Raw genomic sequence first — 21,714 nt, forward strand, 5'->3', positions numbered from 1 at the left:
TACAGATGAACATGGTACCTTCAGGCGTTTGGAAATTGCTCCCAAGGATGAACCAGGCTTGTGGAGGTCTCCAATTTATTTTCTGAGGTCTTGGCTGATTTCTTTTGACTTTCCCATGATGTCAAGCAGAGGCAGAGTTTGAAGGTAGGCCTTGAAATACATCCACAGGTACACCTCCAACTGACTCAAATTATGTCAATTAGCCTATCAGAAGCTTCTAAAGCCATGACATAATTTTCTGGAATTTTCCAAGCTGTTTAAAGGCACAGTCAACTTAGTGTATGTAAACTTCTGACCCACTGGAATTGTGATACAGTGAATTATAAGTGAAATAATCGGTCTGTAAACAATTGTTGGAAAAATTACTTGTGTCATGCACAAAGTAGATGTCCTAACCGACTTGCCAAAACTGTAGTTCGTTAACAAGAAATTTGTGGAGTGGTTGAAAAACAAGTTTTAATGACTCCAACCTAAGTGTATGTAAACTTCTGACTTCAACTGTCTCTACTTTGCCTCTGTGAAATATGCCATGAATGTGAATTAAATCAGTGTACATTGTCTGGGCCCCCAGATAAGTAATAATAGGACTGAGGTGGACATAGCGTCAAGAACGCTACTGCTGATAGTGCTCCATGAGAAGGACACAAAGCAATTTTGAACCCTGATTTGAACCTTGGGTGCTCATCGTGTGTGCTAATAAATGAGGCATTGCTATTACCTAGGCTCGTCGATCCTTTGGGAGCATAGGCCATTGAAGATTACTTTCCATCGCACTCGGTTGTGAGCAGCCTTCTCCAGCTCATTCCACCCCATGCCGGTATTCTTGGTGTCCGTCAAGATCCAGAGATGAGGCATGCCTCATTAGACAACCCTCAATTCTTCTTGATTAATGAACGGTGGACAAAAAAAACCAACGGTTGGAGCCATGAGTTTAAATATAAATGTGTATTTACATCAATATCGAGAAAAAAAAAACGTTTGTTACATACATCCTGTAAAATAAAAAAGGAAACAAAAAATAAGCATACCCAGGTGAAAATATCCTTTGTTTTTGCTCTTTAATACAATTCTACTTAGGTAATTTCATTAAGTAATTAAAACTGGACATAAAATAATTATATTTTCTGGAGGAAAAAAAAGATTATTTCATTCCATATGGTATTCCTCTTCCACAGCAAAGGGCTTTGCCAGTCAATTATACATCCACACATTACTGCTACTGTTAGCTACCCACTGGCCTCTGAACAATACGCAGTCACCTATGCTTTCAGTACAAAATCTAAATATGCATTTATAATTTCATGATATGTACCCAGTAACTGTCTGCATATACAATGCATAGATAAAAATGTACACCGTCAACGTCAGACGCTAAACAACGAACTGGAAAAATATATTTGGATTGCGCAATGTTTTAAGGTAGATTTCTTGGAAAGTCAAGAGTAACAGTCAACGGAAATGAGGAAAACAAGAGTTAGGGAAGGAAGGAAGGAAGGAAGGATAACTACTTTAGGAACTGTCCCCACCCCATCCCATCTTTTTCTACAATGTTTATACACAATTCCTACACATCAGCTTGCCAGACATCTCTGCTCATTTGAGGGACTGCCCTTTCTTCATTCACTTCAGTCCTGTGTTTCTTTCCATATTCACCACCATCAAACCTTTCGATAATTTCGAAGTTCCAAACAGTCAACACACCAGAAATAAAAGTGCTTCTAAAAAGAAATAGACAGCTTATCACGTAAAAAAACATGTTCAGAGGATAAGGACAAAGTGGAAAATGGGAAACCCACACACCCTCACTTAACATCGTCCAAAAGGCTCAAATAAACTACAAACTAAAATTGTATTGACCTTCTAGAATTGGACCAAGTCTTACACTGTGCAAAAAAAGTGACGTATAAAAAGCATGTATGATCCATTTGTAGCATATTCACAATTTTTATTCACATAGAATACATTTGTGACTAATTTGATCTAATACTGCAGTACCGTTTGCTTATGAGTTCATGATGCTCAGTTTCAGTTTAAAGCATAGAGGAAATTTGTATTGCTTGAATCTGCATAATATAGAAATAACCTGTGCTTACAGCTCCTGATGATTTAAAAACAAAATGAGGCACATCCAAAGGATAAAAGGAAAAGAAAACCAATGCTGTGAATGCATTGAATCTCTGGTAAGGCTATAATGACTAAGAAATATTGCAACAAACCTTTTACATAGAAGCCTTCTGGTAAAGTGCAGCCATAGCTAGTTGTACCGTATCCCATCCTGTTTCCAAATAGATTCTGTTTCCCAGTGTTGATACTGTATACTGTATGACAGCTAGCTCCAGTGGTCAAGGGGTGTTATTCATTAGTCGGTTTCCATTGCAAAACGCTTCGAAATGGAAACCGTTTACTCCAAACGAAAAACCTTTTGCAACAAAAACAAGAGTTTCTATTGGACAAATTCAGGTAGGTCCCTCCCAGTACTGTTCCGTTTGGTTCCAAGAGTAAAATGTAAACGGTTTCTGTTGCAAAATGTTTCGCAATGGAATCCGACTACTGAATACACCCCTTACACACACACACACGATGAGGCCTCCTCTGGTGTAGAAGGCAGTACGCCGATCACATTCCCACAGGTTAACGCCGATCACACTCCCACAGGTTACAGGAAGAGAAAGCAGGGCGTTTTCTTGAACTAAGTCACTCACACAGTCCTCCAGAGAGAGGCAAGCCTACAGTGAGAGGCTGCATTAGGTGTCTTTATTTCTGTCACTCAGTCTCACTGTGGCTTCTTACGAGTCTCTCTACACACAGGGCTGAGAACAGTGGCGGGAGCAGATCTTGGAGCTGTGTCTGGTGGCCCCTGGCCAGGCTCTCAGTCTCTGCTGGGGCACTGCAGTCTCTGCTGCCTTCCGGATGAAGGCTCTTATTGATTACATACATTTTCAGCAATATTTCTGTAAATGACACAAAATGTAGGCTAATGTTACAATAAATTCACACAGTTCAGCCTGAGCTATCAAATAACTACTGGGAAGTTATGACATTTTATAACTATCTTGATTTACTGACAAATGACAAACTATTTACCTGTTCAGGTCCCATTGGCATTCGGCCCAATCCCATGGAGTTCATGCCCATCTGCCCCTGCATTTGCCCAGCCATTTGCCCCTGCATTTGCCCAGACATTTGTCCAGACATTTGCCCAGACATTTGTCCAGACATTTGCCCCTGCATTTGTCCAGACATTTGCCCCTGCATCTGGCCCATCTGTGCTCCAGCAGCACCACTGACTGGGCCTGGCCCGCCCATGGAGCCGTTCATCATCATGGGCCCCCCAAACTGGCCTGGGTTCCCCTGCTGGGTGAACTGCTGCTGGGGGTATGAGCTGAAAGACAGAGAAATACAGAGAAGTATAAAGAACAAAGTAGATGGAGATAGAACAGGAAGTAATGGAGTGTGTTTTTTGCCATTATATCAGTGTATCAGACATACTTGTTCCGTGCCATGCCACCCTGTGGCCAGCCTTTCATGTCTGCTGACTGGTACATGGGGCTGCCTTGGGGCTGTTGTTGCATCATGGGATTCTGAGGTCCTCCCATGCGACCTGGCATCATGTTGCTGGGCAGGCTGCTGCCTGCGCCTACAAACGAGGGGTCTCCTTGCTGGTTCATTCCTATAGGCACAGCCACAAGTCTTATCATTTCATGTCTGCATTGTAAATTCTGTGTTAGAAATAACAGTTAGAAAGAGAGGAAGACAGTTTACGTTACAACCCCCATGGATGGAAAAACTCCTGGTCAGAAGGGTATGAATGGGGGAAAGAGTTGGGAGTACAGAGCCTTCTATTTTAGAGAATAGTCAATGGAGGAGACTCATCAAGGCTAGTAAATAAATGGATATGAATTTAGGTCAGATAGCTCACCATAGTTTCCGCCGTAGGTGAACTGCTGCTGCCCTGGCTGGTTCATGGGGGGTCCTGCCATGGGGTTGTCCATGCCTGCAGGGGCCGTTACGTTAGGTGGGGGGCTGAAGCCTCCTGCTGCAGCCTGTTGCTGCTGCTGTTGTTGCTGCTGCATTATCATCATCATCCTCTGTCTCCTCATCTGTAGGGTCATCATCTCTCTGCTGCGCTGAGCCATCATCTGAGCATTCAGGAAGCCAGGCTGACCAAGCAGACAGGGGAAAACACTGATATGACTGCAAGTACTGCATGGCAACAGCATGGGTTTCATCAGTGTGTGTGAGGTGGTCTACCCTACCAGATGTTGATTTAATGGAGCATGATGTGGAAGGGGTGTACCTGACCGTCCATGCCGGGCTCCATCCCGGGCCGTATCGCAGGGTTTCCTGTAGGGGCATTCTCCATCTTGATGCCCATGCCCTGACGGGTCTGGTTCATGAACTACAGCGGGAGAGAACAAAGTTACTCACATTTGCCATCCATATACAGTGGGGGAAAAAAGTATTTAGTCAGCCACCAATTGTGCAAGTTCTCCCACTTAAAAAGATGAGAGAGGCCTGTAATTTTCATCATAGGTACACGTCAACTATGACAGACAAAATGAGAAAAAAAAATCCAGAAAATCACATTGTAGGATTTGTTATGAATTTATTTGCAAATTATGGTGGAAAATAAGTATTTGGTCAATAACAAAAGTTTCTCAATACTTTGTTATATACCCTTTGTTGGCAATGACACAGGTCAAACATTTACACACACTGTTGCTGGTATTTTGGCCCATTCCTCCATGCAGATCTCCTCTAGAGCAGTGATGTTTTGGGGCTGTCGCTGGGCAACACGGACTTTCAACTCCCTCCAAAGATTTTCTATGGGGTTGAGATCTGGAGACTGGCTAGGCCACTCCAGGACCTTGAAATGCTTCTTACGAAGCCACTCCTTCGTTGCCCGGGTGGTGTGTTTGGGATCATTGTCATGTTGAAAGACCCAGCCACGTTTCATCTTCAATGCCCTTGCTGATGGAAGGAGGTTTTCACTCAAAATCTCACGATACATGGCCCCATTCATTCTTTCCTTTACACGGATCAGTCGTCCTGGTCCCTTTGCAGAAAAACAGCCCCAAAGCATGATGTTTCCACCCCCATGCTTCACAGTAGGTATGGTGTTCTTTGGATGCAACTCAGCATTCTTTGTCCTCCAAACATGACGAGTTGAGTTTTTACCAAAAAGTTCTATTTTGGTTTCATCTGACCATATGACATTCTCCAAATCCTCTTCTGGATCATCCAAATGCACTCTAGCAAACTTCAGACGGGCCTGGACATGTACTGGCTTAAGCAGGGGGACACGTCTTGCACTGCAGGATTTGAGTCCCTGGCGGCATAGTGTGTTACTGATGGTAGCCTTTGTTACTTTGGTCCCAGCTCTCTGCAGGTCATTCACTAGATCCCCCCGTGTGGTTCTGGGATTTTTGCTCACCGTTCTTGTGATCATTTTGACCCCACGGGGTGAGATCTTGCGTGGAGCCCCAGATCGAGGGAAATTATCAGTGGTCTTGTATGTCTTCCATTTCCTAATAATTGCTCCCACAGTTGATTTCTTCAAACCAAGCTGCTTACCTATTGCAGATTCAGTCTTCCCAGCCTGGTGCAGGTCTACAATTTTGTTTCTGGTGTCCTTTGACAGCTCTTTGGTCTTGGCCATAGCGGAGTTTGGAGTGTGACTGAGGTTGTGGACAGGTGTCTTTTATACTGATAACAAGTTCAAACAGGTGCCATTAATACAGGTAACGAGTGGAGGACAGAGGAGCCTCTTAAAGAAGAAGTTACAGGTCTGTGAGAGACAGAAATCTTGCTTGTTTGTAGGTTACCAAATACTTATTTTCCACCATAATTTGCAAATAAATTCATTAAAAATCCTACAATGTGATTTTCTGGATTTTTTTTCCTCAATTTGTCTGTCATAGTTGACGTGTACCTATGATGAAAATTACAGGCCTCTCTCATCTTTTTAAGTGGGAGAACTTGCACAATTGGTGGCTGACTAAATACTTTTTTCCCCCACTGTAGGTCACCCACCTGCCTGCTTTTATATGTGCTTCTATATCTAGACCTATCTATCACAATCAAATATAGCCTCTTCTGCAACTTCGAAGTCATGTGTGTCATGCTAATACCTGCTGGCCCTGTAGTCTCTGCTGTAGCTGCAGTCTGAGGGGCTTGGTGGCGCTCATCATGCGGGGTCTCATCATGGTGGCGCGGGGGTGACCCATGCCCCCAATGCCAGGGAAGCCCCCTGAGCCTACCTGACCCCCCATCTGGTTCATGGGGTTGAAGCCAGCAGAGGACTGGCCCTGCATGGGGTTGGCCCCATAGGCTGACTGCATGCCCATGGAGGGGGGTCCTGGATACCCCTGGACATACATGGGCTTCTGCTCCATCTCCATGGAGCTGTCTGGTCCTGGGCCAGGGAAGGGCTCTGATGGGGACCTCTGCCCCGGACCTGGCTGTGGCTGCTGCTCTCGACCAGGACTCTGTGTGGGAGAGAGGTCAGACATAGTCAATATAACAGTGTAGTTCTTGTCACATGGTTTATAGGGGCCGTAAATAGAGGACGCTCCATGTTATCCGAATGTCCTCATAAGGTACCTGTCCTACGAGGTCGGGGATGCCCAGGGCCCGGTCAATCTCCTCAAGGGCGATGACGTCAGTGTTGTTGAGCAGAGAGTCCAGCTGGTCCAGCAGCGCCAGCTCATCACTCTGCCCCTGGCTGGTGGAGGGCGGCACCAGGAGCTCATCCAGGGGGTTCCCAAACTGACGCCTGGTACACAACAAGGGGAGGGGGGGGGGGGATCAGTGCAGGCACTAGTTGTATAAAGAGGAGCCAACGTACTTCACACTACGTGTTAATGATGTGTGGGTTAATAGGAGACAGAGCGAACAGATGAGAGTGTGTGTGTGTGTGAGATGAAGATGGTTATTCACCTATTTGTGTTAATGGGTGGTCCGTCCATTCCCATTGCACTGTCAGGCCAGGAGGGGGACTGAGGTGGAGGACCCTGCCCACTGAAGGGACTCATCCCCATATTCACCTCACTGGAACCTATAGAGGCAGTAGAATTCAGCATGAACCAATCAAACACACATATAGTTGGTAATATTCACACAGACACACTTCAGTACATACCCATTTCTATGAGTTGCTGCTGCAGCATAGACCTGGTGCTGCCAGGTAAACTGTTGGACCTGTTGACAATGGGGCATCTCATCATGCCCTTGGAGTTGAAGTCCATCCCTGGCCGGCCCATTGAGGGGTGTCCTGGCACACCCACAGGACTTCCACTGGACCTGGGCATCCCCCAGTCACCTTGCCCTGCCATGGGAGGTCGCTGTGGCATCCCAATACCCCTGTTCATTCCTCCAGGGGAACACATAAACAGTGCAGTTATTATCCATGAACTAGACATAGTCTTCTAACTGTAGTCTTTACACTGTTCCAGTCAGCTGGGAGTAGTTACTTGTGGCAGCACCGCCCCGTGGTGGACACACACCCATGCCTCCTGGTACAGGGAAGCCGCTGGTCATGCCTGGCCGGATGGGGGCCTCCATGTTTTCCTGTTTGATGAGCGTGGGGCAGGGGACGTTCCTCCTCCCCGCCAGGCATCCACCACCACCCAGGGGTTTAGCATCCACTGACAGTGCCCGCTGGAGAGGTCCACGCCGGGCAGGCAGCATGGCTCCTCTCTCCCCACCTGGAACACACAGCGGAAGGGTCAGTACAGGCCAACGACAAACATTATATGTATAGTAAGGATGTCTGGTTTGCTGCATAACAGTCAATTAATGGCCAACATATTAGCACTTCTGGACTGATCCATTCATAATTTAAATTAGAATCCACTCATGCTAGTATACCATGCAAACTGTCTGGGCCATTTCCCTGCTGGTTTCCCCCTTCGTTTCCTGCTCTGGAGTCCGGTTCGGGATTAAACCCAGAGCTGGAGTTCTTGCGGCCTCCGAGAATTGTCTCCAGGGTTTCCAACTGGGAAAAAAAACACACGTTACTGTTAATTAACAGTGGAATCAGTTAACAAGCTGCTCTTTGCTGAATAAATAATATAAAGTAATTAACCGTAGGCAGGGCACACATTATTATACACACTGATGCTCACAACTTTAAAAAGTTAGGAGCACAACATAAAATGTAGGGGCACCAGAAAATGTTTTTTTTTAATCAAATGAGATATACAGCAGCCTATATGAATTCTAGCTACTTCTGAATTACGTTGTGCATTGGTTTATTATAAAAAGCTAAAATGTTGATACAAATACCGGTAATTGAAATTAGAAAGTTATGTGTGGAATATTAGGTTTCTACATTATGTAAAAGCACTATTTTCCTATTGAGATGCATTACAATGAAAATTGTACAAGTCTCTTTAAGAGCGTCAAGTTTTTGATGACTACATGCAAGACATCTGTCATTCATTCAATGCTATGATCATTGATCTCCAGAAGAAGCTATCCCTTTACTTTTTGTGGCCGCAAATGTTTGGATATACTGGTAAAGTTACGGGGTTGTTAGAACTGCCCGCGACATGGTTTATGAATGTAAAATTAAAACTCCAGGTCGCACAGCAAAATATGTTGTTGCATATGTGATCAAATTGGTTGCACTTTAGAGCCCTGACTGTAGGTACAACGTCCCTTCCTACCTCATCAGGTGGTTCAGTCTTGACCTGCTCCACAATGGGGTTGGGTTCAGAGGTCGTGACCCCTGAGGATGCTCCCTGGGCTCCCCTGCCTTCCAGCTTTGGTTTGACATCACCCCTTGCCCCTTTGGAGTCATCTTTGTTGAGGAGGTAGTGGAGGAGGGCGTGGGTCTTTTCCTTCTTGGGGCTGTGCTGTTCATGCTTCACCTCAGCCCCCCTCGCCCCTGGTCCCTCTCCTGGATCTACTGGCCCAGCCTCTGGACCCCCACCATCTGTGACCTTCCCCGTGGCCTCGGCTGTGATGCGGGCCACCTCGTCTGGGGTGTTCCCATTCTGCAGCAGCTTATGGAGGATCTTGTGCTTCTCCTGCAGGGACTGGTTGGCAAAGTGTGCTGCTGCAGCCCCTGCTCCTAGGCCCTGCTGTCCCACTGCAGCCGTGGAGGAGGACACGCCTGTGGCGGAGGGGCCGGTCAAACCCCCTATGCACTCTTTGGACTCAGAGCCCATGGGGGTGGTGCCAGGGCCGGCCTGGGGGTTAGGGGGCACTAGCTCCTCCGTAGGGGAGGTGAGGAGCTGCAGGAGCTTCTTGTGGCCCCCCTTGTTGTCTGGGTCCCGTCGGTTGGCTTCTCCCCCGGCTGGGCCCTCCCTGCTGGCCTGGCTGTCTGGCTTGTCTGGGGTTTGCTGCTGCGCTCCCCCACTGGCCAGAGAGTTGCCCGGGCTCTTGGAGTCTGAACTGCCTGGTTTACAAGGCCCACCATGGCACTGCCCCTGGCTCTGTCCCTGCTGGGTGGAGTTGACACTGGGGGAGCTGTCAGGCTTGTGTGCAGGGGGAGAGTTGAGGGGCGAGGGGAGGGCTGAGGATAGAGAGGTGCCCACCCCCTCACTGATGGCCTGGAGGGCGCTCAGGGAGCTGCTGGAGAAACTGGTGCTCCCTCCTGCGCCTCCAGGACCACCTGGGTGACCCGAGCTCATGGGAGAGTGCATACCTCCTGGGGAGAAGGGGCTAGCGCCCATTTTGGGGCTCCCCCTTACTCTAGGGGAGCCCATGATGTTCTGCTGGGGGGCGTTAATCCCTGGACTGCTCTGGGGGGGGCTGGTCATGCCCCCCATGCCGTATCCCGCTCCATGGAACGGGGCCTGCTGTTGCTGATGCTGTGGATGCTGCATTCCAGGGTGGTTCATCTGATTCCTCTGGTTCATTTGATTCATCCGACTCATAGAATTCATCTGGTTCATGGAATTCATCCGAGAGTTCATTGGACGTATGGAGTTCATTTGATTCATGGAATTCATCTGACTCATGTTGTTCATTGGTTGACCCATTGAATTCGTCTGAGAGTTCATTTGATGCATTGAGCGGTTCATTTGAGTCATCTGATGCATTGAGTTCATCTGATTCATGGAGTTCATCCCGTTGCCCCCTGTGTACGAGGGGCCGCCTCTCTGTCCCATGTGCCCCTGCTCTGCCCCCATGCCATAGCCCCTGTTCATGCCACCCCTGCCCCCTCCAGGAGCCATGTTCATCTGGGCATTGGGGTTGGTGATGCCCATGCCCTGGGGCCTCATCACTCCCCCCTGGTTGGTTTGGTAGCCATTCTGCTCCCTGACAGAGAGAGAGAGAATGAGGGGTCAGGAGTGGAACATGGTGATTAAACACTAAACTCTACTTACATCTACAGTAAAAACCTCAGTTCAATCTTATCTACTACGATTGGGCAAAGAAAACAGTAAAATCCTACACTGAGTGGGTGATAATGATGCCATGGCTCTGAGCGCTCCAAGCTGACAGACTAACCTCTGTAGCAGATGGGTAGAGAGGAAGGTGGGTGGCTCATTGGAGGCGTGGCTACGACATAGCTCGCTCCTGGTCTGAGCAGTGACTGGGGTGCCGTCGGAGAGAGAGAACCGGTAAGATGGCGTCTCGGCACGGCCATGCAGGAAGGCTGGAGAGGACAGAGGGAGAAAACTATGAAGACTGAGAAAATGAGACTGACCGACCAACATGCTTATCACCTAGTAGTAGCCTTGGTTAGGAGCAGAGATGCATTGTACTTGTGCATTTACAGCAGAGTAACAACGTGAGACATTGGCGAGAAGACATGGTGATATAGCAGGGAGCATGGAGCCAGAGAGGAGAGTTTAGCAGAGAGAGGCGTACCCTCATGGTAGTGGCGTTTGTAGGACCAGGGATGGCCCTCAGTACGATGGAGGAACATCTGCATGCAGCGCCTGACCAGATCCTCCCAGCCTGGCCGCATGGTGGTGTGGAGAGAACTCTGTTGTTCTATCTCTATCAGTTGACCTATCAGACAACACAACCACACAAAGGGCAGGGGTCACATACATGGCAATTATATTCTTATTTAATTTTGATCAACAAATGTTGTATCTCAATGTTATAATGTAGTCAAACTAAACTGTATAATCCTACATTTTTGCAGATCAATCGACAATCCCGCAACAGTTTGAGAGTGTGTTATGTTACTCAGAATGAATGGAGAGAGCATATGAATAGAGAATGAAGACGTGAATGCAATGTGTTTACAGTCATCTCACCTGAGAGCTCATGGCGGGTGCTGAACTGCTCGGTCCTCTCCACTGCAGTGACGCGCCGGGCCACACAGATCATACACGACTGCAGGTCTGAACACACACACACAATCCTTCTCTAATGAACCTATATCAGGCTTCCCATAATCAATTTACAGCAACTCAATGTGAAGAGCACAGCAAGTCTGCATCATAAATAGAAATTACACATCTAACCGTGACACATGACTGAGGAGGACTTCCTGCCCTTAGACCCCTACCTTCTCCCTCCTCCATCATGGCACGGGGTTGGGTCAGGGCGAAGCACTGCATGGTCTCGTAGTGCTGCCTGTTGGGCCCCTCAGACGGACCATGGTTCTGATGGTTCTGCCCGTGACCGTACTTCACCAGCATACGACAGTTAAAGGTGTGGCTCTTCTGACGCGGTGCCTCTCCTCCCCATGACCCACCGTTGGGTGCTGGAAGAGACAAGGGGACACAATAATTGCTTTCATGCTGTAGGTTGGGAAGATTACCGTTCTGCAGTGCCACTAAATAAAAGTCTAATGGCATATGTGTTATTGTGACTGCAGTTGTGTGTGCGCACGTGTCTCTGCGTACCGTTGGTCTTGGGCAGGTTCTTGTGCAGCTCCTCCCGGTCGTCCTCATGGAGGATGTTGTAGATGGAGGTGTTGATGAGCTCCTCCTGTTTGTACTGAAGGAACTGAGTCACGTTGTCAGACACAAACACGATGCTGCCCTCCCGGTTCACCACAAACAGGAAGCCATCCAGGGCCTGAGCCAGAGGACAGAGGGGGAGGAACAAGAGAAGATAGTTATTGACACACAGAATTCTATTATCTATACTAAATGTGTGTGACCAGCTGCTCAGTCTTGTATGTCCCCCATTCAACATAAGGAGGTGAACCTAATTCCACTGCCCTTTGACCCCCCCCCGTCCTCAGGCTAACCTGTAGCAGCAGCGGTCCCAGATGGTCCTTGTCAATGACCCCCTGACCGGTGGACGACACATCTGCCTTCTGGACGTCGTCATCGCTGCACGAGCTCTTCCCTGCAGAGGGACAAGGACCCCAAGTCACTTCACAGTAGATAAGGTCAATCTAGTAATAATGCAACACATAGCAGCACATGTACACCCTCTGTAAACAACCAGCATGATATCCATTGTGGAATTGTGAGGAGAAATGAGAAACATTACATCTGCAAAACAGTTTTACTGGAGCCCAACATTTGCATAAAAGACAGAGACGCCAGTGATCCAGACAACCATTTGTCACTGTAAGATGACTGTTACTGTCTGCCACCAGGAGGCAGCATTACCAATGTTTTTACAGTTCTAAAAATATAATTCCATTTTAAATCATGATATAGTTATGAGTCCGACACATTCTGAGTGAATAGATTCAGTTGCAAGGAAGAGAATGAAAAAAAAAAAATGCTTCTGATTTTAAAGGCTGCTTCAAGGCTAACACTAATGTAAGGGAAGATAATGCCTAAATGAGATGACTTAAGGATTAAAGGAATAGGTGAAAGAAAGAGCAAGAGATAGGTAGGGGGTTAAAAGGTCACGGTGAGAGAAGGATGGCCTTCATCATTCACTTCCTGTAACTATGGGAACCTGGCTGTACAAAGCTAGAAGCAGCAGCAGCCAGCTGTGGCCCTGGGGTGGCTTCCAATCCAATAACTTCCTTCCTTCCTCCCTTCCTTCCTCCCATCCTCCCTTCCTCCCTTCCTCTTCACTGATCTGAGTGGACTACATAGCTATAAGATTCACATAACCCACCAGAAGGCTGGGTGGAGATAATACGGCTTACACCGATCCAACCACTTCAGAGCCATAAAGGGGAAATGAGCGGGGGGGGGGGGGAGTGATTTATGGGGTTGGAATCCCTCCCCTGTCCCAGCCCTAACCCTCCCGCCCTGCTCTCCTCCAGTCCCATCCGTCACCCAGGCTGGGCCTGCCACTCAAGTGCAAACAGACAGATGAGCCTGGAGCACCACAGCCTTGAGCCATCACCACCACGACTCAACTACTGGTGTTCATTTCCCCCAAACACAAACACAGAGGCCAGGCAGGCCACCCGGCCATGAGCCCACCACCTAGTCTCTACAGCCCTGTTTGGCACTGGCATCCTCTGACCATGCAACCATGCACTGAGCTAATACTACAGCAAGGATTCACGAATGCCAAATCATGTTCTCCTACATCTACCTCCTTTTTTTGCTAAATCCAAAGGCGATAACGTGCTGATATTAAGATGACTGTTAGCATTAGCATGTTAGCATTAGGGAGCTGGTACCTTGCCCTTTGATCTGTCTGATCTGCCGGACGGTCTCCTTGAGGATGGCACATTTGTCTGGCTTCACGTTGAAGCTGTCCATGTTGCTGAGGTTGGCAGAGATCAGCTCGGCCAGCTCCTCCATGTAGTTACTCTCCTGCTCCCTCCTGCGCTTGTCACATCTGCAGGGACAGGGAGTGGGGGGGAATAGGAGATACGGTCAGATATGTCACCATGATAACCACACCTCTCCCTCCATAATGACTTGCTGTATACTGGAGTCAAGATGCTGACATCACAGAAATCTTCTACATGGAAAAACAGATATTGAAGCCGAGTAGAGGGAATTTAACAGAGGCTAGAGTGAAAAGGACACAGGCAGTGTCACACACAAAGATCGACAGAAAGGAAGATGGAGACAGACAGACACAGCTTCCAACAGTGACTCACCCCATGCCTGGTGTATCACAGGTGGAGATCTTGCGTTTCTGTTCGGAGCACATGGGCTCCAGTGAGTTGTCTCCCACTTCACTCATCCTCAGCACATATCAGCACCTGGGTAGACAAGACAGAGATGCACTGTAACCAGACTGACATGGCTAACTCTATTATGTTAGAACTTAGAAAAGGTCCCTTCTTTGGGCGTCTCATCCAATTGGTTAGTCCATTAAAACGATTATTCCATACACTAACTACTACTATAATCCCTCTATTCATATTTCAATTAAAAAATAAAAATAGCAAAGGCAATTTCAGATAGTAAGCTGGAGGTAGCTAGTAGTGCTGAGTGATTAGTGCTTTTTGAGGTTGGTTCAGTTATATAAAAAAAAAAAAATAGTTTTTCGATTTCGGTTTTGATTATCTGGGTTGAATGCTATAACACAGGGGTGTCAAACTCATTTTAGCTCAGGGGCCACATGGAGGAAAATCTATTCCCAAGTGGGCCGGACCGGAAAAATCATGGTATATATAACTTAAAAACAACAACTTCAGATTGTTTTCTTTGTTTTAATACGATCAACATACAACATAAAGCTGGAGCCTGAGGACAGTGTGTCCAAAATAGTACAAGCACAACATCACTATTAATCATAAAACACGTCAAGTTTATTTGAAAATTCTCAAGAAAAAGAACACACAAACACACAATGCCTCAGTGATTAACAGAACTGTTTCACAGATCACAGAACTATATCAGGGTGTCATTTCTCAGGCAGAAATGTAAATAAAAATAATGAAATCCTGTTCCCCAAACAAGTGCAAGAACCACAGAGTCAAGAATAGGTTAGATATACAAATAAAATAAAATCAATTAAAAACAATAGCACATCAACATAAAAACATATAAACATAAAGCTGGAGCCTGAGGACAGTGTCCAAAAGCACAACATCACTATTAATCATAAAACACCTCAAGTTATTTGAAAGTTCTGAGGACAAAGAACACAAACACACAATGCCTCAGTGATTAACAGAACTGTTTCACAGATCACAGAACTATATCAGGGTGTCATTTCTCAGGCAGAAATGTAGATAAAAATAATGAAATCCTGTTCCCCAAACAAGTGCAAGAACCACAGAGTCAAGAATAGGTTAAATATACAAATAAAATCAATTAAAAACAATAGCACATCAACATAAAAACATATAAACATAAATCTGAAAGCGTTGCTCAAACTCCCGTAACAGTCCCGTTATTTTATCTTTGAACCGCTTCATGTCTGCCACATGTTGGGTCGCGCACACATTTTTCAGACAGAGGAAGTGAGCTGCATCACCACCGGCAAGTTGCGTCTCCCACAATGACAGCTTCAACTTGAAAGAACGTATGCTGTCATAATACTGCGTGACAACTTTGTTGCTCCCTTGCAGCTGTTTGTTCAAGTTATTCAGGTGCTCTGTAACATCCACCATAAATGCAAGGTCCTGCATCCATTCTGCGGAATGAAATTCTAACACTGGTTTGCCCTTTTCTTCCATGAACTGTTCAATTTCTTCTCGTAAATCAAAGAAACGCCTCAGCACAGCACCTCGGCTTAACCATCTTACCTCAGTGTGGTATGGTAGGCCATAGATGTGGTCTTTCTCTCTGAGAAGGCTGTCAAACTGACGGTGATTCAGGCTTCTGGATCGGATGAAATTAACAGTTTGGATGACCACCTTCATGACGTTATCCATCTTTAATGACTTGCAACACAAAGCCTCCTGGTGCAAAATACAGTGAAAAGTCAAAAAATCACGTCCTCCATTTGCAGATTGCACTTTCTCTCTGAACTTTGTCACAACGCCTGCTTTTTTCCCGATCATTGAGGGCGCACCATCTGTAGCCAGGCTGACAGTGCGGGACCAGTCCACTCCGACCCTGTCCAGCGCGCCGACAAGTGCAGTAAAAATATCAGCTGCTGTCATTGTATCTGTCATCGGCACCAACTCCACAAACTCCTCGGTGACGGTCAATCTGTCATCAACTCCGCGGATGAAAATGGCCAGTTGTGCAACATCTGTAATGTCCGTGCTTTCATCAATTGCAACCGAAAACGCAATAAATGACTTTACCTTTTGCTTCAACTGGCTGTCCAAATCCACTGAAAGATCGGAAATCCTGTCTGCAACTGTGTTTCTTGTCAGGCTGATATTTGCAAAAGCCTGCCGCTTTTCAGGGCACACAATCTCCGCTGCCTTCATCATGCATGTTTTTACAAATTCACCCTCACTAAATGGTTTTGAAGCCACTGCGATTTCATTAGCAATGAGGTAGCTAGCTTTCACTGCAGCGTCACTGATGTCTCGGCTGTGAGTAAACACAGACTGCTGTTTCTTCAGACCCGCCAACAGTTCATTCACCTTCTCTCATCTCCGCTGTCCTTGAAAGTTGTCATATTTGTCGGCATGAAGACTCACATAGTGGCGACGAAGGTTATATTCTTTCAGCACTGCAACATGCTCTGAACACACCAAACATACAGCTTTCCCATTCAATTCCGTGAATAAATAGGATGACCATTTTTCTTGGAACACTCTGCACTCTGCGTCCACTTTTCTCTTTTTTGACAGAGACATATTGGGGCAATGAGGGTGCCAAAGCACATAATGTTAAAAGTAGAAGCCGTAATAAATATCGCGGGCAAAACAAAGTAGCTCATTGGCTGCACGTGCTTGACCTACTTGCTCTGCCCCGGTATAAACAGTTTGCTTGCTTAACACAATTGCTATTGCGCCATCCAGTGGACGCAATTGGAACAGCAGTTTATTTTATTGAAAAATTGCAGCGCATTTTTATACTTTACAAAATTATATATATATATATATATATATATATATATATATATATGTTTTTTTTTTTTTTTAATCATCTCGCGGGCCGGATTAAACCCGTTTGCGGGCCTGATCCGGCCCGTGGGCCGGACGTTTGACACCCCTGCTATAACAGAATAAAACAATACAAGTCCCATGATGGTAGTGACTGCCCATTAGTGCTTATCACTTATTAAATAATTTATTTACATTACTTTACTTTAATAAAATATTTCAGTTGTGTATATTACATTTGTATTATTTGATGACTATTATTTAATTCCAAGTCATCATCTCATCTCTATAGAGCTGCTGCCTATGCTGTCTGACAAAATCACTATATTGTAGTTCTTCAAAGTAAATAAGGCATACTTTTATGACTGCTGAATACCAACTATCAATCACTTTGATCATGTATTTGCAGGTCGAGATACCTCGCGAAGCAACAGATGCTCTCTATATCCCCTCATGATCTCGCATTCTTGTCTCTTCAGTAGCAGGCATTAAAAGAACCAGAGACTGGACAAGTAGATGTGCACTGGATTATGGTCATTGTAGTTAATTATCACATTTTATGCTCTAAACTATGTAGAATATTGGCCTGTTGGAAACTACAACTCCCAACTACACCACACAGTTCAAGCTGGATCTGATTTATCTCTAGAGAAACTGTGCATTGAACTTACACATTCTAATAATTGAACTGACTTGGTCAATTAGTTATTTTAAAAATAATAATAATAATAATTCACTGAAATCGCTCAGCACTAGTAGCTACTCGCTTCACGAGTCTCCCTTCATAGCATTTGATAGGAGGGAAATCTCATCTGTTCCAGTGTGAGGAGAGACTGACGATGATGTAGTGATTTAGAGCCTCGGGGGAAATGGGTCATCCTGCGTTCATCCTGCTGCTGCTGCCTGCTCTATTCCTCTTGCTCTAATAGTACAGCACAGCACACAGTGCAGTACAGTACAGTCACTAAACCCCCAGCACAGGGACAAGCACAAGCTGAATTGTGTGGATTGTGTACATAGACAACAATAGAAATGTTGGTCCCAAGTTTAGGCTATACTGCTCTGTTTAACCTCACTGAACAGCAAGATACATTCACATTTCCAACCGCTCCCTTTCCTGCATCCACTTCACACCTCTCAATCATCTTCACTCTCTCCTCTTCCCTTTGTGTCCACTTCTGACCCCGAATCCTCTCTCTATATCCGCTCTCCCCTTCTTCGTACACTCTCTGGCCATTCCTCTTACTGTCCCGCCCAACCCCCCTCTCTCTGAGCGTGCTGCAGAGTGCTGCTGGCCGGCCGGGCGACCCTGCCCTTGTTTTCCTCCCCTGGCCCGGCCTTGCACTGCGTCTGACCCCTCAGGGTTCACACAATAGGAAGGCAGCCACTAAGGCCACTGCTCTTTCCCGTTCTACACAGAAAAAATATTAGAGTTCATTGTTCCAGCAGTTGAGACGTAGGCCACAACAGACACACATCTCAGATGTGTACATTCTCAAATGTGTGGGCAAGCACACTGGCACGCACAGACATACACTGGCTTTCTAACAAGCACACACACACACACACACACAGCTATGAGCTCATCATTCCTGAGTGGAAAACTGCAGAACGGATGGAAGTCGTTATGCAACCTTAGTCCAAACTGCAGGCATGGACGTGTATAGCACCACCTTTCTGACACTCCTAGTCTCCTACTCGTACGTCTCCACTGCATGCTCCCTGTCTTTTCTGTCCCCGAACTCACCTCTGCAGTAGTGGAGAATGATGACATCAAACCACAGTCAGCTTCACATCTTGAAAGACACAAACACACCGCTAGAGCAGAGTGCTGCTTGCCGGTAATGATAGAAAAGGCAGAATATATATCTCACCTGTATACAGTATATAGGGGGAAAAGAAAAAGGAAGAAAGTGGTTATATAGATCAGGGTTTTCCAAACTTGGTCCTGGGGCCCCCCCTGAGTAGACATTTTGGTGTTTGCCCTAGCACTACACAGCTGATCCAAATAACCAACTCATCATCAAGCTTTGATTATTTGAAATCAGCTGTGTAGTGCCAGGGCAAAAAACAAAACGTGTACCCAGGGAGGGCCCCAGGACCGAGTTTGGGAAACACTGCTATAGGAGACCGCAGTGAAATGTTTTCCTTGTAGAGATCTTTCCCCTGCATAGAATCTGCCAATCATACTATGGTAATGGTAAAGCATTTGAACATAAATTATTTTTCTCCAGTATTTTGACAACCATGCTGCCATGGCATCAAACAGTATATACATGTTTGTAACATGCATCATTCATTTGTTGTTAGCCTTTATTCCTCAACTTTTTTCCAGTAAGTTTGTTGACTTTGAAACCTTGCATTGAATCACCCTAAGGGAGATACAGTAGGCCATACTCTGGAGAGGACGCAAACAATGTAGCTATACCCTTTCTATTTCAGAGAGACGTCGACTGAAAACAGCAGCGCACCACAAATGAGTTACAACAGGCCTGGCATTATGCAAATAATCCTGAATCAGACACTTCTGACAATGTGAAACTTGCCCAGAGATAGTTAGGAGATGTTTGTTCCATCAGATACGGGGCAGGTATTAAAGTGATAGGAACCGAAAGCAGTTGGTTTTATAAAACAGCATAGGCTTACACAGTTAGTTGGACTATTGGAGACTGAGATTAATGAAGATCTGGGGACTCATTTATCATTCGTGTGTCCATTTCTCACTAAATTCTAGGATTTGCATGCTCAACAAATTATTGGGCTTATAAAAACAGTTGCACGCAACATAAGCATGTTTTTATTGATAAAATCAGAGCCGCACTACATTTGTGTGCTCGTGAACAAGCATTACAACCCCGCCTGGAAAACACCATAAAAGGTGAATGGAGGGCAACAAAAAAACACCCTCATTTGCTGTATGATTTGGAGATGTTAGAACTGGGCCATGACAGTTTCTAAAAAAGAAAGAGCAATGGCGAATTTAAATAAATAAAAAATGCATGAAAATGCATAGCGAGTCCGAAACACTGGCTGCGCATTATGAAAGATTCTCTGTCTATTATAGTAATTTAAAAAGTAAATGCTATGGCCCACACTTCTATACAAAAGACTAAATGTTGTTCAATATTTTGTTTGTTTCTCCATCTCCTGCCTTGGTATAGGCACTAAGATTAAATAAGCTATGGTGTTGCGCTCGTATCGCACAGCAATACTGTCGCCTCCCCATATTGTCAAATGTTTTGAATAGACTATCGGTCTATTTTCTTTCGAGCATGCTTGGCTTTGTTGTGTAAACGGGAATAATCTGGTCATGTCAGAAAAGGAGAGACATGTCCTGTAATATGATTGTGCTTTAGGCCTATATAATAAAAGTTAAATAAACATATTAGACTACATGCTGCTATGCAATCTCCTTACCAACAGCAAATGCATCAGTTTTATCATTAAAATTGTCATGTTTTTATTAGCCTACCATTATTATAATTCCTGTGCATCAAACACCTTCATTTCCCCCTCGCAATATAATTGATCAACCACTAGAAGTTGTGCGTACGCATGGTTTGAGCTGTGCGCGGAATATGCACACTTTCCCGTCAAGTTTGATAAATACCAACCTTTGCGGGAAAATTGGCGCTAGCAAGGTTTAGTATTTTTTGTGCGCAGGCACCTTCAATAAATGAGGCCCCTGGAGAGTGTAAATGACAGACTCTAGTGCACTGGTCTACACACCTTCACCTGATTGTGTCCAATCCCAATCCATTCACAGTCTATGGTCTCAATGTCTTAGCACAGCCAGTTATAAGAGAGAAGAGACCAGCTCACACACTGTACAGATCCAGTTCATGCACATTAGCAGGTCTGCAGCATATCAGGCACTCTGACCAAAACACAAGCACGGGCTACAGCAGTGAAGGGCCAATGGATGGTACCGGAGTCGGACAGACAGGACTGTGACATGATAAAAAAAAGCTGACAGTTGGTGAACAAACATAACCAAGACCAATGTGCCTCCTGAAATGTGTAACGCAATACAAACCATACGTTTAATTTGGCTACGTTGACTTTATGTTCACTGACTGTGGGCTTTTATTGGAGATGTTTTCATGTGGAGTATGTCCCGCCTAAGTACTACAGTAAGAGCAATCCAGTTGGCTGGCTGATACAGGATGGAACAGAACCCACTCCTCTACTTCCTGTTAAAAAGGTTTAATATTTTGGTAGAACTTCATGGGACCATTATAAAAAATATATATATATATTTTTTTTTTTTTAAGATACAGGAAGCCACAGAAGATAGCATCCTATTTGCATCCTCTCTCACTGTCCCCTGCGTCATCACTTTAGCTTCCTGGATATGTGGCTACCCATCCACCACATTTAAATATTCTGTGTATCGGTCCCTTTCCCACTATCTGGCCCTTAAATCCTCAGTTGGCTGTCAGAATCCATTACTGTAGTACCAAGCAACTATCCAACGCTAAGCTTAGTTATCCTCTGTCAGTTTCATTGGTGACCTAATTTCCACATTATTTCACAGGTTTACTTCCTGCCCACACCCATTAGGAAAATGTGGCACCGGACAACATGTCCAGGAAGATTTTAATTTACCGTCCATTTGAGAAATGTACCAATGGCAAAGTTTTAGAAACCCTTCTCTTGGCTGCAGAGACAATTTTGCTGTTTTGAAGCTAGTTTCCTGCAATTCTACGTATTTGTCATGGGGCTGAGAGAATTTTCAATTTTAAAGCTAATTTTCCAGCAATTATACACATTTTGCCATGGCTTATGCCATCTGAGTGACTCAAACATTATAACAAAATCAATGGGGGTCCCAATAGATAGATAAATCTATCTATCTATCCCAAGGAATACCTGGGATAGTATAAAAGTAATCCTTCTACCCCCCCCCC

The 21,714-nt window shown here is 45.5% G+C and overlaps 1 protein-coding gene across 1 annotated transcript in view; it reads right to left on the reverse strand.

Moving 5' to 3' along the window:
• Positions 1–1,066: 1,066 nt before the first annotated feature.
• Positions 1,067–21,714, reverse strand: part of LOC311133928 (nuclear receptor coactivator 3-like) — a 35,988-nt gene continuing 15,340 nt past the window's right edge. Inside the window, exons 2-21 of the mRNA XM_084167547.1 lie at positions 13,946–14,050; positions 13,517–13,677; positions 12,167–12,267; positions 11,817–11,991; positions 11,477–11,674; positions 11,223–11,309; positions 10,825–10,968; positions 10,462–10,609; positions 8,670–10,269; positions 7,870–7,996; positions 7,473–7,706; positions 7,142–7,372; positions 6,940–7,057; positions 6,604–6,775; positions 6,132–6,488; positions 4,298–4,399; positions 3,920–4,160; positions 3,490–3,670; positions 3,085–3,382; positions 1,067–2,951 (exon numbers count right to left, since the gene is read on the reverse strand). Of these exons, the coding sequence (XP_084023673.1) occupies positions 2,940–2,951; positions 3,085–3,382; positions 3,490–3,670; positions 3,920–4,160; positions 4,298–4,399; positions 6,132–6,488; positions 6,604–6,775; positions 6,940–7,057; positions 7,142–7,372; positions 7,473–7,706; positions 7,870–7,996; positions 8,670–10,269; positions 10,462–10,609; positions 10,825–10,968; positions 11,223–11,309; positions 11,477–11,674; positions 11,817–11,991; positions 12,167–12,267; positions 13,517–13,677; positions 13,946–14,031 (4,773 nt within the window). The 5' untranslated portion in view covers positions 14,032–14,050 and the 3' untranslated portion in view covers positions 1,067–2,939. The remainder of the gene's footprint in view (positions 2,952–3,084; positions 3,383–3,489; positions 3,671–3,919; positions 4,161–4,297; positions 4,400–6,131; positions 6,489–6,603; positions 6,776–6,939; positions 7,058–7,141; positions 7,373–7,472; positions 7,707–7,869; positions 7,997–8,669; positions 10,270–10,461; positions 10,610–10,824; positions 10,969–11,222; positions 11,310–11,476; positions 11,675–11,816; positions 11,992–12,166; positions 12,268–13,516; positions 13,678–13,945; positions 14,051–21,714) is intronic.

Source organism: Coregonus lavaretus (assembly GCF_964263955.1).
Source record: "Coregonus lavaretus genome assembly, chromosome: 8".
Lineage (NCBI taxonomy): Eukaryota > Metazoa > Chordata > Actinopteri > Salmoniformes > Salmonidae > Coregonus > Coregonus lavaretus.